Source organism: Sinocyclocheilus rhinocerous, unplaced genomic scaffold, assembly GCF_001515625.1.
Source record: "Sinocyclocheilus rhinocerous isolate Xijiao unplaced genomic scaffold, SAMN03320098_v1.1 scaffold1046, whole genome shotgun sequence".
In the NCBI taxonomy this organism is placed as follows: Eukaryota; Metazoa; Chordata; class Actinopteri; order Cypriniformes; family Cyprinidae; genus Sinocyclocheilus; species Sinocyclocheilus rhinocerous.
This window is the reverse complement of record NW_015646218.1, coordinates 13,040-31,326: the sequence shown is the minus strand read 5'-3', so window position 1 is coordinate 31,326 and position 18,287 is coordinate 13,040. Positions and strand designations below refer to the sequence as shown.

Below are 18,287 nucleotides of genomic sequence, written 5' to 3'. Positions count from 1 at the left end.
GTAATAATTTTACAAATGTTTCTGTATGTGCCACAAGAGGGCAGTGTTATAAATTGGTATTGAGAAATATTTAAAGTGTCATTTTAATTGGGAAAAATTTACATTGAGAACACATGGATTGGCTCTAGAAATCACGATGTGGGATCAAAATATCTTAATAATGGAAATTAGATCTGTCTCTATTAATTACAAACTTGCATAAGGTGGGTTTGATATTATATCCCAAAGTGTGTGTAAGAAGTGAATGCACTTAAGGCATGTGCAAATGCATCACTGTATGTGTAGTTTAGGAATATTATCCGGACAGCTATATGGTCTTGAGGATTGGTAGTGACTAATTTTAGCTTTTAATTTGTTTATATATATATATATATATATATACATACAAGTTGTTTGTTCTGTTGGTGACATTAAACAGATCACTTCAGCCTTATCTCTGCAGAAGTTGTCTCTTTGGAGCTTCTGTTCATCTAGTGACATCTTAATGTGATCTGTGGTATTGCAGCTGACATGTATAAACACTGTATATTTGTGGCCACCACAACATACCTTTTCAGCACCACACACTCTACTTGCTTCTTTTAATATTTTATTGGGTATATTTACAAACACCAACATGCATAGAGCTGATTCACAGGGAATTACAGAACTCAAGAGTTGGTACAGTACATAATATGCTTTAAGTGTGCTACCAGCGATGGGCAATACCACAGAGCTACGCAACTCATTACCACACAAGAGATAGATAGAGAGATAGACAAAAGGAACAGATAAAAAGCAGATCAATATTATGGTATATTAACCACAAACAATAAGTACACTATTTTTATAATGCAACATAGCTGTTTCTTTCTCCAGAACATACTAGTGTATTTCAAATGTCACAATTATTAATGCACAGTCATACTGAAAATGACAACTACAAGAACAGAACTAATAATAATGATAATAATAAATAAAATGTAAAAAAAAGTCATGCATCATTGCAGTTTGCCCTGTGAGGTAAAGACTATGACACTAAATATGATTTATTTGTTTTTTTACCGAACCCCTGCTGCTTGCTTCTCAAACCATAAGATTTTATTATATTTTCTTCATTTTTTTAAAACAGAGACATTAAAGCTCAAGCCAATTACAAAGCTGACTTCTCAAGCAGTTATATCTCAGATTGTGTTTTCTCCTAAACTATATTCTAAAAACTATACCAGCTGTCCCTTGACATACTCATACATACATAAATCCTATACATAAATTTTCAGTTGTAAGATTCATACTTATATATATATATGTATCAGTGTGAACTGGTTACTGCTACTGTAGCCCACTGATGTTTTGCTATTGGTTGGAATAATCCAGAAGGCATATCATTACGTGGTGTGATGGGCAAAGCTGTGCTCCATGCGGACTGGCACACTAACGTCACAAGAGTAATCTTTCATTTGTCTGAATATATTTTTGATTAGCAGTGCCAAGTCAGAGGCTTGACAAAAATTCATACTACACACGAGCATTCAACTGTGAGAAACACAAGAGGGCCAATTAATGAACAAGAATAAGCAAGCTCTATTTCAAACCACCTTTCCCACTACAGCCACTAAAATCCTGGCCCATTCCTTCAGCATGAAGCGTTTGTAGTTTGAGCGAATATATCCGTGCTCACAAAGAAGTTGTATTGATGATTACCTGACATTTGCTACACACATTCATACACATTCATGCAGGTTTAGTATGTAAACCCCTGATTCAAAGCTTTATTCGGATGCAGAATATCCATTCAACGAAAATCATGAATGCTATCAATCATATACGGTTTCCCCAGCAACAAGCCTCATAAACAGTACAGTACAGAGTATGTAGTCACTATCAAGCTCAAGGTGATACAGATCTTACCACAGTAGCCATCACACTGTAAGAAATAGAAAAGAATCATCTACACACTACCACTCTAATATATTTGACTGTTACCATTGACAGTTACAATAATAACAAGAAGAAGAAGAAGAATGTCGGTCTTCAAACAAAATGTTTTTTTGGGAAGTGAGATAATAAAAGGGTGTATATATAAGGACATTTTCAGGCAATACCAAGAGTTCATCTATTAATTGTTGGTGTACAATTTAGTACAACAAAGTATTAATATTATGAGGAATAAATTATTTTGAATTGTCAAGCAGCTCGTTTTTAGACTGATTAGCCAGTAATTCCTTATTAAATAGCTCAATAATAATAAAACAAAATACCAAAAACATTAATTGTATAATAAATTAAAGAGTTAACTGGAGTAAATATGTCATTTATTCACTAATGCAGCCCCAAAATAACCAAAACTCATGCCTTTCCAATCATGAAGTCATCCTTGACTTTACAACACATGGCTGGGCTGATGATATGATAAGAAATTCAAGGGGTTTTACACACAGTTGCGGATGAAATTAAGTCGCATATGCATATTGGTTGTTTAGTAGACTTAAAATGATAATGAAATGCTGTTTTACATTTTACAATGAGCTTTTTAAGTAAGATTACGGGCGAGCTGTTTGTTATGGCAACACCTAATAATGTTAAACTCGATTCTTATTCATTACCCATTTCGATTTCTTGTTTATCTGTCTATCTATCTTTGTAAAATCGAAATATATATATTTATGATTTATACAGTAATTTTGTTTCCAATATAATCACAGAAAATATTCCAGACATCACAAACCAGGCAACGAGGGTCAGAGATAAACAGATAAACACATAACACAGCTACTAATAACTACATCTATATATGGTCTTTTTCCTTATACATTATACACCCCTGATATTCTTTCACACAAACATACAGGCAGAATTAAAGATAAGTCACATGATAAGTGAAGCATAACCAATGGGAACAAGGCCTTCCTTGTGACCTTGACGACATCGAATCCAATCGTGGTCCATGCCTCCCAACAGAACAAGCTCCGCCCCCTTACTGAAGCTCAGCTCTGCTCCAGTGCCTGTGTGGTCACACAGAGTTCTGACCATCCTGATGAATCAGAACACAAGACTCAGCACACTGCTGACAGTAAAAGCTTCAGACACTCTTTTCAGAGACTGCTTTATGGGTCAACATATTAAACTGTCAAGATGAATGTAATAGTGGTAAAAGTTAATAGCATATTTTGCTCACATATTGTATACTTGTGAGTGCACACATAATTATAAACACGTAAATAATAATAATTAATAATTACTTAAAAATAATTTAAATATTACAAGTAAAAAGTTTTTTTTTGTAATATCATGATTATTAATGTATAAATATTATTACATTTTTGGCACCACATTTTACAATGTTAACTAACCTTGGCTTGTCATAAAAAGTTTAATATTTTAAGAGACTTATTGACCTTGACACACAGCAGGGTCCAGTCTATGATATTATTTCTTTTTTTTTCTTTTTTTGCATTTTTCGCGATGCTTGTTGGCTTGCATGACTTTGATTAAGTTTACAAAACTACTTTCAAATATTATAAGCCGTAAAATGGTTTTGCTAAAATATTTTTTTCTACGAAATAATAAAGATCGCCAAACTTATAAATAAGATTTTCTTTTCAATAATATAATTCTTTTAATGAGGCTTTTTTACTTCAATTTGACATAAGGACAGCTGCTTTAGCCTGACATTTTCTACTTTATACCCTAATGAATATTTATGGATTTTATTTCTGAAATTTGTGTTTTGCAAATAAATAAATAAATACATAAATAAACAAATAAATTTAAATAAAAAAATTTAAGAAATTTATTCAAGCCATTGCATGTATGAATTAATTTTTATTTTAAATTTTTTTAATTTACTTTTTTTTTCCTGAATAAATTAATAGACAAAAACTAACATTGTGTCACTGACCTAAATAACCACAAGCCCTTAAAAAACATTTTATTTTTTCTGGAAAAGGTCTGAACATTATTCTCATAAAATGCATAAATGTAAATCTGTTAAGAATATGAAAAATCTAACAGAAACTTTACCTCAGGGGCTTTGGCTGATCTCTGGTTTCATTAATCTTTTCGTTTTCATCTTCCTCCTTATCTTTGCTTCTCTGGGGCTCTCTCTTCTCAGGCGGAGAACCCTGGCCAAGATTAACTAAGCGGGAAAGGACGGATACGCCTGGCGAGAGCCACTGAGATGGGCGCCTACAGTATGAAAGAGGATAAAAAGATACGTCACATAAATAAACCTGACAAATCTGAAATATACTTAACTGACATTTAAAAAAACATAATCAAACCTGCTTGTTGGTGGGTTGTTGGGGCTCTTAGAAGCTCCAAATAGCCGTCCCAGACCCCAGGGAACAGCAGCTCCACTATCCCTCAAGAAAAGGTCGTCTCTTGGTTGCTGCCTGTTTTCATCTGGACTTTTTAGATTCAGTGAGAATCCAGTCTTGAAGTCGTCTGGTGAGTTTGGACCTTTAACATCCTCTGTGGTGGTGGCCAATCCAAAGTTCTGCCCTAAACGCTCCCCCAAACGCATTACTGCCCCCCAGCCTTGCTGAAGAGCCTGGCCTGCCTGCTGGGAAATGCTTCCCGCATTAAGAGGTATGGAGATGTCATTCCCTTTAAACCATGATAATGGCGGATTGGCTTCCTCCTTGGTGACGTCTGATGACAGCGAAATTGGATTGCGATAGGCTGACACATCAAGAACGTGACTCGTGAGACCTGAATTAGGATTGGTGTCTAAACCCAAACTGCCATGGTCTTGCTCTAACACGCTTCCAAGACGACCTCCTTGGAAAAGCCCCTTGGGTGATAAGTGGAAGCTGAAGTCTTCATTTGGTTGGCTATATATCTCAGATGTGTGACTGGCTGGGGTGAGAGTTGGGGAGGAGGGGTCAAGGTGGTGATGCTGAAACAGCAGGTCGAGGTTAAAGGTCAGAAGAGAGAGAGGCTGCAGTAGGAGGAGAAGCTCCTCAAAAAGAGGCTGGCAAGAAGTTAGTGACAGACGCATGAAGGAAGTGGGCCGGTAATATGTCTCCAACACATCTGCGGGAGTGAGGAAAATGAAAAGACAAAGGTAAAAATTACGATAAAGAAAAATAAATGAGGCCATTTATATTGATAGATTTTTTTAAATTAATAAAATATCCAAATTAAACAGCATCACTGGTTAAAATAGATCTACCACTGTGATGCTTGATAAATTCTATCAATTATTTGTTATCAAATAAACCTATATAATTAAATTTTATTGCGTAATGGAAAAGGGCATTTTAGTCATTTGGTTTTACTCAACAGGTAATTCAGGAGTCTTGCTGTTTTTTTAGAGCCCATTTTGATTGATGCTAAAAGCTTTACCAAAAAAAAAAAACTACTTGGGTTCAAAGGATCGCATGCCTTTTACATGTATTACACATACAAATTTTGTTACTATTTTGTTTCTTACTATTCAGTTTAAGATTGATAGCAGTCATGGGAAAGTTGAGTTTGATATTGCTCAATCTATGTTGTAAAATCCAGCTTGGGCTGATAAATGTGTTTTGCAACATGGTAGCTGGTCTAATCTGGTCATTAGAGAGTTTAAGCTGATCGACCACCCACCATGTTTTAAAAAAATTGCTCGATCACCTGAAGCTGGTTATACTACTTGTTAACTGGTTTGTTGCCAGTTCAAGATGGTCCACTAGCTGCCATTGTTCCAAAAACTAGCTTCCAGCGAGGACCATTGGAGAACAACAGTAAATATGAACACTTACCACTGCAGGACTGCAGATGTGAAAGCCAGTAATCCAGGAGCTTGACACTGCATGGCAGATTAGTAGAAGAAAAGAATAAATCAATGGAGAATAAAAAGAGGGACAATCAATATATCGTCAATAAAACCATCTTTTGGACTGAGGAAAGTTCTGGCTTACTTGAGAAGGCCAAACAGGAATGCGTTGAACTTGTGTCTGCTCTGCCTAAGCTGAGGAAGCCCTGCTACTTTAGTCTGGAGGCTGTGCAAAGCCTGTGTGCTCGGGCCTAAAGGACCACAATAAATGACGATTTTTAAAAGATCCACGTAAGTCACAAGCAAATGATTGATTATTTTAAAATGCTAGGAAAGGCAACAGAATGAATGTGTACCATGGTGAACAAAGTATTGAAATCATGATAATGCTACAGGAAACATGAGACAATGGAAATGCTACTCAGAGAGAAATCCAAGGAATATTTAAAGATTGGAAGTATGACAGAGATGGGTGAGTCAATTCTGCAGGGATTCACGGTGCCAGAAAATAAAAGACCGAAACAAGTGTGAGGATGAGAGATGGAGAGAGAGAAAACGAGAGGTAGAATATAAAATGAGATATTTAATGAAGGTAATTGTCTTGTATGCCAGGTCCAGATGTATTATACCTGGTTTGGTGGAGGCCTGAACCAATCCCCAGGGTGAATTTGGCCTTCTGCCTGCAATGAGGTCACTCTGGTGGGGCTTGAATCCATCAGAGAGCAGGTTGCGCAGGGCTGGGCAAAGGCACTGCAGTACCAGACGACCCAGAGAGGGATTTACACGGCTGTCTCCAGAAAGAGTCTGTCAACAGAGGTCAAAAAAAGGGCAATGGGAGATAGGCAGACAAAAGGGGGAGAGAGACGGAGAGGAAAATTAAAAAAAATTTGCAAAGCAATGGAGAAAAAGATATAGGGTATATAAAGTGTTTAAAATAAATAAAAGAGGTAGAAAAGAGAGAATATGAAAATAGGTGAAAATAGGTGGAATATGAAAAAGAGGTGAAAGGTGCATGAGCTTAGTGTAAAAATAAGTTATTCGCAAAGTTCATGTTTATGAACATTGAAGTACCTTATCTACTGAGTGAAACTGGAGAAAGAAAAAGGAAGAGATAAGCCAAGTGCATGGAAGTGGCATGGAGAGAGAGGGAAAAACAGGTATGATTTACTAATTCTATTAATGTTAAATTTTTCTTTTCTGTGGGAATGTTTATATTAAACTAAAGTGGAGTTAAAATGCCAAGTTTGAGAACAAACAAAACTGACCTTCTGTACAACAGTCCTGGACAAACCGAACTGAGCCAAAATGGCTTCCACTGCCACACTTACTGAATTGACAAGAACTGTGAGACAAAACACATAAAATGTCGACAATTATTTACAAAAGCAAAATAAAAACAAATGTGGACCAACAATTTGGGAGGTATACTATTCTATATTACTTTTCTTTTCTTGCAGGCAGGCAGAAGACAGCCCTTCAGCACTCAGTGAGGGCCTCACATCTTCTCCCATCCAGGCTACGTTCTTCTGCTCAGAGCCAGCAAATGAGAAGCTACGAACAGCTATTAGGAGGGAAAGACAGCAGGGTGGGGATAGAAACTCGATTAACAGAAGATAATGTATTACAGTTGATCTTGAGCCAATCCAGTGCAGTACATGACAGCAGCTCGTGAGGAACGTGTAAAGATCCGATACAAATATTAATGAATAAATTATGAAAGATATTTATTCATTTCAGTCATATTTGGGTTTGTCACATGCAAAAGCAAAACATGCTGAGCAGCATAAAAAATAACAAAAATATATTGTAAGTGTCAGGGGTGAAAAATTAAATTAAATTAAATTAAATTAAAAAAGCATAGCCATAAACAAAAAAAGGTTAAATAAGAGCAATAAGCATATTTATATAAAAAATTTAAATTTAAAAATTGTACTCGTAAACACAAAGACATTTTCAAAAAGTTTAAAAGAGCAATAGGTATATTTATAGAAAAATAATTAACTTACATAATTTATAATAAAAAAATTCAAGCAAATAAAAATTAACACTAACAGTTGAACAGCAAAAAAATAAAATAAAAAATAAACCACATATTATCATTTTTAAGAAACAGGTCTGATGCCATCATGCAACAGAGACAATCACATATTTCACACTGTCACAGACAGACAGTGCTACAATATCCACAGGATATGAATGGAGAAGACACAACGACAAACAGACATGGTGCTTTACAATCAAAGAAAGTGGAAAGAAGTGGAGGAAAGTGAGAGAAATGAGAATGCACTGATCTCTTACTCAAAGTGAGCGGTGGTGGACTCTGCTGAGAGTGAAGTATGGGGACCGATGGCTCCCACAGAGGGACTTGATCAGGGGGAGTGTACAGATAAGGGTAGTAAAGGGGGGCGGCAAGGGCAGGAAGGGTGTGACTGCGAGGGAACAGGGGTGAACAGAGACGGGCAACATCTGTGCCTGGAACTGGAGGCCCGGACCTATGGGGAGGTGAGATCGCTCCAACAGGGGACAGCCGTGGGGGGGCGCCTTTATGCAAGGGGCAGTTTTTGGGGTGATAAAGGTAGTAAGCAGGGAAAGATACAAGATGCTGTTTGTTCTGTGTTGTGTTTTCATTGCTGTTTTGGTCCAAAAATGAGTTGATTGGTGGTTTTGAGTCATCAATGTTGTCTGAGTTCAAATCAAACAGCAAGTTGGCATCTTTATAACTGTTTTTGTTCACATAGCTCCGATTTTTGAGGTTTCGCATAGTTATGTAAGTTTGCATATCAATGTTTTTGTATGGCGTTATGTCGCCCTCAGTGATAGTGTTAATGTCAGTTGGTGGTTCAGGGTCAGTGAACAGCTTCAGGCTACTTCTTGTGTATCTGGCATCACTGTAAAGTGAATCATCATTTCTGATTGAATCTACTCCACTGTTATGTAGACAGAAGCTGTTTCTTGTGCTGTCAGGATCATGCCCACAGTCTAGGAAGCTGTCAGCATGATTACAGCGGTGGTACAGAGAATCCATGTTACCATTGAGATCATTCTCTTGTTTACAGAACAAAAACGTATTGTTTTCTGGGCCAGCACAGTACAGGGAGTCAGTATAGTCATCTTTGATGCAGTCAAAAGTGGAATTTATGCATAACGGGTTTGAGATGTTTATGGAACCCTCACAACGGGTCACGGCACGATCCCTGTTAGTGTCAGTGTGGTAAAACTTTGAGGCTTGTGACAGGGGAGCAGAGTGCAGGTAATAAGGTGAAGTCGAGGAGAGGGACAAGGGAGGTGAGGACACTTTTACAGTTATTATGGGTACGGGGTGAATAATTATGAGATTATAACAATGGAGGAGATTCAGAATTGAAAGGATGGGCAGAATGGTAAAACAGCAAACAGTGAAGAAAGAGGGAGAAAAAGAGAGAATGGAAAAATGTTAGTGTCATTTAGAAGAAGAGAGAATGCACTTAGATATGATGAAACAAATGATAGAGAACTCCTTCAAACATTCAATATGCTGTATGTAAAGAGTATTTTCTGTTACAATAATCATACAAACACTCGAACACAGCACAACATGCCACAGTGCATGGGTAAAATATGTATATAATTCATTGTCTAAAGATGTGAATTTAGATCATAATAATACATTTTATCTGGACAGCACATTTTATGATGCTCATGGTGTTTCACAGGTCAGAACATTCAAAAAAAAAATGGTAAAACAGCAAACAGTGAAGAAAGAGGGAGAAAAAGAGAGAATGGAAAAATGTTAGTGTCATTTAGAAGAAGAGAGAATGCACTTAGATATGATGAAACAAATGATAGAGAACTCCTTCAAACATTCAATATGCTGTATGTAAAGAGTATTTTCTGTTGCAATAATCATACAAACACTCGAACACAGCACAACATGCCACAGTGCATGGGTAAAATATGTATATAATTCATTGTCTAAAGATGTGAATTTAGATCATAATAATACATTTTATCTGGACAGCACATTTTATGATGCTCATGGTGTTTCACAGGTCAGAACATTCAAAAAAAATTTAAAAAGTGAAAGCCTAACTATTTTTGCCTAAATAGGTTAATAGTAAATAACATAATAGTAAATACAAATCCATAAAAACTAATCAGTCAAGTACTCAAATTTCCTTCTTATAACTGTACAGAGTACTGAGTGCCACACCTTTGTATCTTTTCTGTGCTGTTTTTTTAACTACTAAAACACACACACACAATTTTCAGTATATAGTGTGCAGAACCTAATAGCACTTTATCTGATGATCCCTCAAAATTCGACCGTTTGCAGGAAAGCAATTTCTCTCTAGGATCTCACTAGGAGCTGCACTAGGATCACGTTTCACCTACAATGGCAACTTTGCCTTGAAAGACAAGCTACAAGGCCTAACTGTCTTGAAAATAAGTATTTCGGATCTAGAACACTGGCATTCACCTTCTGATATAATAGATTGCATGTTGCATTTCAATGGATTATGCCGATTAAGTGTTATAAAATTGAACCATCCAATTGAATCCCATTCAGTCAAAAAGTGTACATTTTCATCATACAGTACATATCTCTAGATAATTATGATTTACACACATAAAAACCATTCTACTTTACCTTAGCTTGCCAGATATCTCCCTCTCTCAAAACTCAGCACTTCCTGTTTCCCTGTTGCTGTATTGTGATTGGTGTAAAGGTCTGAGTCACACCTTTTTTACACTAAAAGGCATAAGGTCATGTTCTTGAGCTAACTGACACAGCCAGAAATGTGAGTGATGAAGGGTGTAAAGATTCACTAAACAGCAATTTACTAACACAAACTAAAACAGATATACACAACTTGAAGATCTAAACACCAAAGTTAAATTCATGAATACGAATATCCATGAATAAGATGAATAGTACTTATATTGCCAAAGCATGGGTTAGCAGAGTTGTATGATGTGTTAAACTTGTAAACAAAAATGAGGACTCCCTCAAATGTATTTGCTACTCAATTTACAGGCACATTAGAGGCCATTTATATCCGAAGTCAAAAGTGAAGTAACCTGATCCAAGCAAATTTGCCTTTTCCATTTGGCAGATAAATAGTGCAGAAAGGAGCAGAGCAAAAGAGAAATGGCAAATTGAAAATAATGAGATGAGAGAATAACAAGCATAGGAGTATCAATTTAATAATAGGAGACAACAAGGCATGTCAGGAAAATGACAAAGCAAGGTGGAGGAGAGAGGGAGAGAGGTGTGGGTGTGCATCATGACTTTTGTATGAGACAATATTTGTGATAGTAATATAATTTTAAAGTTTTGAAATGTCAGTGCATTTGACTTCACTTCAAAAGTCAATTTAAAACGAGACTTTAATACTACTGACTGAAAAATAGGAAGGTTGACAGTGAAAAGTATGATATATAATGTGTGCCAGCCAGGGCAAAGGAAGAGAGGGTGAGAGAAAAAGGGAATTAGCCTGCTGAGAGGATGAATAATTAAAAAGCTTTGTGACATCATGAGAAACAACACAGCATTAAGCCTGCTGCATTCTGAAATTCCCTCCAGTCTTGCTCTGCTGATTCATCTGCCCATCTGCCTGCGTGACTCTCATCTTGGCTCACCACTTTCCATGTCATCAGACTGCTGTTCTTTTACTTTCTCCTATTCCACTGAATTGGCACTGTTTTATTGTGTGGATGAACTCTCTAAGACAAAACAGGTCAGAGAAACAACTATATTTATGAAATACAACTTTACCTGTTGTCCTGGTTTCCAAAGTCCATGCTCCATCTGCCATTCCCCTAACTTCCACTTTATCTTCATCATCCATATTCTTGGTGTGAACAGCTTTATCTCTTTCATCCCAAATAGTCCTTAGGCTGCCTTCACTTACTGAACAGCCAATTTGTTGGGACACTTTGGGTTCTGCTGGGCAATCTTCTTGTTTATTCAGGCGGCACATTTCCCTAAAGAGGGACAATGAGGCAGGAGTGGGTGGTGGCAGAAGAAATGAGGCTTGTGCTTGGGAAGTATATTCCCAGCCATCCCCGTCAATCTTTTCTCTTCTCCATTTGAGGTTGTACAGGAAATCAGGCTCTGGGGTGATAACAGTTGGATCAGGTTCTGGTTCAATATGAGCTGGTGGGTAGCTCTGTTTACTTCTGTTGCGTAACTCTTTAAAAGTTGTGACTTTTGAGCCTGAAGTTGAAGTTGGGCCTTTTTGCAACATGGCATCATTCGACGATTTTCGCATCTCAAGAGGTGGCGACTCTGTATCTGGGGTGAAGGCTATCAGCCAGTCAAATCTGTCAGGGCGAGATGCATTGGAAGGTAGAGTGCATGGCTTGAGAGGAGGAAGTTCAGAAGGACTGGAGGCAATTGGTGGACAAGGGGGCAATGGTCGTGGAGGTGGAGGAGGAGGGGTATCTGAAATCATTGAAGAATAATCAAAACTCCCAAAGCTAACATTCGGGATGTTTGTACTGCTACGATCAGTGCTGTAATATGAGTTGGGAGATAGGCTAACATTGGATCCTAAACCACAGCTGCAGCTATGATTACAGTGTCCACCATTTCTCTTACGTCGTCTTGCCATTTCTGTGAAGGATGTTGTCCTGTTTGCTTCCTTCTGTTCATCTTTAGAAACCTCCTTTTCACTGAGAGTATCTAATTCCTTTACACCTGTAGACCTGTCTTTCCCAAATTCTTCTCTCAATCTGGAATACCCCTTATCTACACCTTCTTCCTTGTGTGTCCTGTTTACACTGATTTCTCCAATCTGAGAGACATCAGACATCAGCTGTTGCTCATTCTCCAGGACAACATCTACACAAACACCCAACTCGGGACTAAATTTTAGCAATTCAGCTTGGGTGAGGCCTGCTAGTGCAAGCAACTTTCGGATTTCCACATCCAGAGCATGAAAAGATGGAGGTGGCGGGAGTGATGGTGGAGGTGGAATAGCTGGAGGAGAGGACATCGCAGGTGGAGGTGGCAATGGAGGAGGTCTGGATGTTGGCGGTGGAAGGGACAGAGGAGTCTTTTCTCTTTCAAGCTCAGCAAGTCTCTGAGCCTCTAGACGGGCTTTATGACGTCTTCTTGGAAGAGGAATTGGTGGTGTGGGGGAGGTGAGAGCAGGTCTGTCTGTATTTAGGGTGAAGTAGGGCACAGGCTGTGATGGAGGTGGAGGAAGGGCAGGAGGTTTCAGGGGTGGGGGTGAGGATGACAGCACAGGTAAGGCAGGGACAGGGATACTTGTAACATCATTGGTGGATGAGACTGAGAAGACATGTTGTCCGTTGATGTTCTCGTAAGTGTGTGATTCTGGATGGGCACTCACATGCCTCGTTGGAGGTTTCGGGGGCCGAGGAGGAGGATCCGATGGTGATGGAGCAAGTGAATCAGAGGCAGGAGTTTCATCAAGGTCAGAAGGAGCTGTCAGATCTACCCCTGCATCAGAAAATTCCTGGGATTCATTTGATTTGTTGCTTTTATACAACTTCCATGGAATTTCAATGTTGCCCATTTCATCCAAAACTCCAGTGATATCCTCATCGTCAAAGTCTAACCCTTCCTCCTGAAGCTTCACAAGATAAGCCAACTTTACCTCTTTGTTAACCCTCTGAAGCTTCTGCTGGTGATCCAATCTATCTCTGACAATCAGCTCACCATCCAGTTCCCAGCGTGCCAGCATAAAAATGCGGTAGAACAGATCCATTTTTCCCAACTCTTCTATGGAGTCTAAAAAATGGAGGAGATCCAATTTAAGACATTTTCCTTCTTCTGATCCCTTGCTGTCTATATAGTCAGAGGACGGAGAGCACGGGGCTGAGGGAAAGCCTTCATCAGAAGAGCAAGGCGATCTTGCAGAAGTGTTGAGATCCAATGGTAAGACACTGGACTGAAAGGCAGGGCCGTTGGAGTCCGGGGAACGAGACGATGGATAGCATTCAGTTGCCTCTTGGTCCTGTGATGACAATGAAAATGTATCAGGGCAGTCACACTCCAGATCTGAGCAGCTGCTGATGGATGTGGATGAAGATGAGGTAGAAGATGTGAGGGAGAAGTCCAGCATGGATTCTGGACAGTTGCAGCAAGAAGGGACAAGAGTATCATCATCTTCATCGTCATCATCTTCACCATCTTCACCATTACAATTGCCGTTGCCATTCTCATCAACATTAGCAATCACATTTACACTACAGTCATCGTTTTTGCGCTGACCACCCTCTTTTTCATCCACACTGCCATTTTCCTCCTCTCTCTCCTCCACTGGGATGACATGAGGTTGTTTTACTTCTGGCTTACACTCATCTTCTTTGATGTCTTGTTTTGGAACTGCCAATTCCTTCTGTGGAGGTGGCGGTGGCAGCTTCATTTGTTGCCTGATGTTTACAGTATTATTGTTGTTATGGTTGTGATTAAAAAGGCTGTTGATATCCTGAGGTGAATGGCCATCACAACACAGACAAGGTAGGCTGGGCTCATTACAGTTTGGATCCACAGCTGGGACTAGGTTTGAAACAGTGTGTCCACTTTTTGGTTTTGAGATTGCTGGTATTGCGTGAGCACCATTCTTCTGTGGCCGCACCAGTTTGGATTGAACCACAGGGGCTCGTGCACCTTGACCAGGGCCCTTTAACCTGGACGACTCAGGTGGTCCTCGAGTGCCACGACGAGGGGATGAAGATGCCATGTTCATGATTTTGTCCTCCCTCTTAGCCCCTTGGCTTGGTTTTACCTCTGTGCGCTTATTGTCAAACCTGCGGGACCGTGGGGGCACAGAGGGACGAGAGGAGGGGTGCATGGTGGAATAGTTTTTATGTCCTTATTATTATTCTGGTGTTTTTCTAAGGGGTTTGTAAACATATGGGGTCACATCTTGTATCTAGTTAGTACCTGAAATATCAAGAAAGACAGATTTTGTTTAGAAACACAAAATTTTACCACCTTGAGAAATTGGACAAAATGTTAGCATCACTTGGTAAATTGCATAAAGTAGCACTTCTCTGCTGCTCCTGGACTGATATTGAACATCAATAGTATTTCCAGTTTCTCAGAGCATAACAATGTATACACTATTCACTGTATATACACTAAATGTATGCACTATATTACTGAAACATGTGTACCTATTGTACATACCAGCTTTTATAAAGAAACTGCTTGGACGCTCAGTACTAATATTCAATTGTTTTTCTAATAAACAATATATAATTTTAATAATAATTATATTAGTAATAATTTCAATAATAATGCTATATATAACAGTATTTCATTTAGGCATATTATTTCAGTATTATTAAAATATTACTTGTAAGAGTAAAGAAAAAATGGCTACTTAATATTTGCCAACTAACAGTTATATTCAGAGCTTGGCATCTTCAGTCTTTTTCAGTCTTTTAATGCATTTACCCAAGCCATGATGACCTCAGATAAGAACACATTTGTATTTACTTGGGAAATTTGTACATTATTTAGAGAATACTCTACGTAAAAATATTCTCACACCCATAAGAGAGAGAACAAAATTATTATAGCCTACGTATAAGCAAATCAACACGTCCTTAACATATCCAGAAATCTCTATATTCTACTATACAAAATCTGTGCCTTTTCTCTGCAAGAGGCATGTGGAGCAGAAAATCATAGCATTGACTAACGCTGTTTTTGCTCTTCATGAACAACACCGTGGGCAATGCACTGCTCGCGCCCAATGTCCTTGGATATAGAGGATGTAAATCTAGGCCTAGCGCGCGATTAGTAAATAAACTCATGATTGATATAAATATAATATTTGAACATCACGTAATCTAAGACGCCGTTGTGTATTATTTATTTGGTGGCTAATATATTAAATATGTATAGAGAGTATTTAAATGATCTAATAAGATGTGATGACATACGAGTTGTGATGACGCCTCCTCCGTAGACTTTAATGGATCTGTATCAATAATTTCACAATAAGAACGTATCGGTTTTTGATATATCTTCGAATACCTTACCTTATAAACAAAACAACAGATTCATCAGCAAAATCCGGCAATAAAACAAAACGCACAAAATCCAGCAGACAAAATGTAATACGAACAAAATTACCTAATTTCCAGAAGGATATAAAGGACGCGTTCGTCTTGATCTCTATTCCATCGCACAAGCCATGACTCTGAAATTATTATACACCGTTCTTCTCTTTCCTCCTGTCTATCGCTCCGTCATCCACCCTTCCCCTCCCCTCCTCTCTGCTCTCATCCCCATCCTCGAGACCACACCCCTCAGCAGCATCTCTCCTCTGCCCGGACCAAACCGAGAGCAGCGAGCCTGCAAAACTTCTCTTGCACACACTCATTCAAACACCTCCTCACACAAAAAGTGCATGGTAAAAGAATGTTGATCAAATTTCTTTATTAAAAGCACATTGCTCGTCTTTCTATAATCCAAATTTACAGCAATTATGGCGATTGATGAATAACCGGATAGCTGAGACAGACATTCTGGTATAGTGTATAATGTACAGTACAACCTAACGTGACAGGTTTCACAAAATGTATCCTGAAAGTGTCACTGTGTTCTGCATGGGCAGATATTTTATCTAGGTTTTCTTTGCTTATTTGTCTTATTCAGTGTTGGGCTAACGCATTACAAGTAACGCGAGTTACATAATCAGATTACTTTTTTCAAGTAACTAGTAAAGTAACGCATTACTTTTTTATTTACAAGAGAAAATCTGAGTTACTTTTTCAAATAAGTAAAGCAAGTTACTTTTTTTTTTCCAATTGATAGTAATCAGATGTTACTGTAGTTCTAAAATAAATATGAATATGCATTAATTCATCTCACTCAAGAAACAAAACCCTGTCCAGATTTAAAAAATAAAGCAACACATTACTTTCCATAAAAAGTAACTAAGTAACGTAATTAGTTACTTTTTTATGGCGTAACACAATATTGTAATGCATTACTTTTAAAAGTAACTTTCCCCAACACTGGTCTTATTATTAAATACTTAAGGAATCAGGTTTTTAAGGAATATGTGCATCTATTCACTGGGATTGCATCTGATCAGCAGTTTGTTGGTTTTCATTCTCAGAAATATTAACTTTCTTTTGTAAATATTTATTTTATTCAATACACCTTCTTCTTTTTTCCATTTTTCTCTCATTTACCCAAAGACATTGAAAATGCAATCCAAAAACCTGACGAAAATATATGGTTTTTACATATATACCCCAAGTGAAACACTGCCAGGTGTTGTTTATGTGTGCTATTTGTGGTAGACCTCTGATTAGCATATTGTCATTTTTTCTGCAAGAATAACAGAGGGAAAACACCAATAATTATGACAAATAACTAAACTCTTGACAGTATATTTAAAGTGCAGATAAAACCTACCGTTTCCATATTTATTCAACCACTAAAATCCCTCACTGCATATTTATTTGATAAAAGTCTGCGTGCCTAAAATTACTGAACTCCATTCGTGTCCTTTCATTTCTCTGAACCACACCTTATTTGTTTCTCTTATATATTTTCTTGGCAAAATTAAGAAAAACAGCATGAGGCAGATTCTTGGCATGAAGCTGGATGAGTTTTTGAAGGCGGCGATAGCTCTCCTCCTCATGTTGATGGTATCGAATAGGCATTTCCAGACTATCATACAAAGCTTTGACCCGTTCAACACTTTCAGCATCACTACGTCCATAACATGCCTGAGAGAAAGAGGGAAAATCTGTTAACTCTACCACGTTTGTCTGTTGCTTTCTGACGTTATTTCCCTTTAGAAACTGTCCCACATTTTCTCACCTCGAGTTCTGCCCTCTGTTCAGGTGTCATGATGCCCAGTGCGGTCACCACCAGCCAGCTGCATTTGTTGTCCTGGATATCTGTGCCAATCTTTCCAGTAACTGCAGGGTCACCATAACAATCCAAGTAGTCATCCTGTCAATGACAAACATGTTCTGAATGCTTTGGTACAAAATTACAACCAGAGAAGATCTGATAGCATTAAGGATACCAGGCTTCAAAAGTGTTGCTTTATTATAATATTATTATACCTGTATCTGAAAGAACTCTCCCATCTCAAGTAAAATAGTTTTAGCATTGTTGTGTTCAGTCTCATTTTCAATCCCTGCCTGTAATCAATAAAAAATGATTGCAAAAATAATTCTTTAGATTTCATAAAAAAATAAAATAAAAGACACATACTGTGTACAAAACTCACCATGTACATGGCTGCAGCCACAGGGAGATAAAAGGAGTAGAATGCAGTCTTGTATTTCACAATGGCTTTGTACCTATGGCAAATACACTGTAAATCAGTCAGTGATTGGGCAAATAGTATTTTCTTTTGGAAGGTTTCATTTCGTTTAAGTTGAGACACCATCTCACCTCTCCATGGTGAAGCGATCAAGGTCAATTTTGTGTGGAGGGGCCGTCATCAGATCTAGAGCTTGACCCAGCTCTGTCTGGAGAGAGGTCTTGAAGAAAAAAAGATTCAGGTTTAAGAAGTGCACATACATCAGTATCTATTTAGTGTTTCCCCTAGGTTTA

At 38.0% G+C, this 18,287-nt stretch overlaps 2 protein-coding genes across 6 annotated transcripts in view; both read right to left on the bottom strand.

Annotated features, from left to right (window-relative positions):
- Window positions 1–1,035: 1,035 nt before the first annotated feature.
- Window positions 1,036–15,997, bottom strand: LOC107707166 (uncharacterized). Of its 3 annotated transcripts, XM_016511094.1 has the most exons (12): window positions 15,837–15,997; window positions 11,496–14,636; window positions 8,039–9,034; window positions 7,182–7,301; window positions 7,006–7,082; window positions 6,812–6,829; window positions 6,370–6,544; window positions 5,886–5,991; window positions 5,727–5,773; window positions 4,263–5,016; window positions 4,003–4,167; window positions 1,036–3,013 (listed from the first exon to the last, which is right to left on the bottom strand). In XM_016511094.1, the coding sequence occupies exons 2-12, from the start codon at window positions 14,542–14,544 to the stop codon at window positions 2,848–2,850; spliced, it is 5,673 nt and encodes a 1,890-aa protein (XP_016366580.1). In that variant the 5' UTR covers window positions 14,545–14,636; window positions 15,837–15,997; the 3' UTR covers window positions 1,036–2,847. The 3 variants fall into 3 exon arrangements, with proteins under 3 accessions (XP_016366580.1, XP_016366581.1, XP_016366582.1); XM_016511095.1 differs by lacking the exon at window positions 6,812–6,829; XM_016511096.1 differs by lacking the exon at window positions 8,039–9,034.
- Window positions 15,998–16,688: 691 nt separating this feature from the next.
- fdps (farnesyl diphosphate synthase (farnesyl pyrophosphate synthetase, dimethylallyltranstransferase, geranyltranstransferase)) overlaps window positions 16,689–18,287 on the bottom strand; it is a 5,488-nt gene continuing 3,889 nt past the window's right edge. For all 3 annotated transcript variants that reach the window (XM_016511079.1, XM_016511081.1, XM_016511082.1), the window contains exons 6-10: window positions 18,126–18,214; window positions 17,959–18,031; window positions 17,792–17,869; window positions 17,541–17,675; window positions 16,689–17,446 (exon numbers count right to left, since the gene is read on the bottom strand). In XM_016511079.1, the coding sequence (XP_016366565.1) occupies window positions 17,246–17,446; window positions 17,541–17,675; window positions 17,792–17,869; window positions 17,959–18,031; window positions 18,126–18,214 (576 nt within the window). In that variant the 3' untranslated portion in view covers window positions 16,689–17,245. The remainder of the gene's footprint in view (window positions 17,447–17,540; window positions 17,676–17,791; window positions 17,870–17,958; window positions 18,032–18,125; window positions 18,215–18,287) is intronic.

Bases quoted from the DNA above. Each gene is read 5' to 3' on its own strand.
- LOC107707166 (XM_016511094.1), bottom strand. From the start codon at position 14,544: ATGCACCCCTCCTCTCGTCCCTCTGTGCCCCCACGGTCCCGCAGGTTT. The intron at 5,992-6,369 runs GTATAATACATC...GTGGTCCTTTAG, and splicing joins TCAGGCCTCCACCAAACCAG to GCCCGAGCACACAGGCTTTG. The intron at 3,014-4,002 runs GTAAAGTTTCTG...CTGATTCATCAG, and splicing joins GATCAGCCAAAGCCCCTGAG to GATGGTCAGAACTCTGTGTG.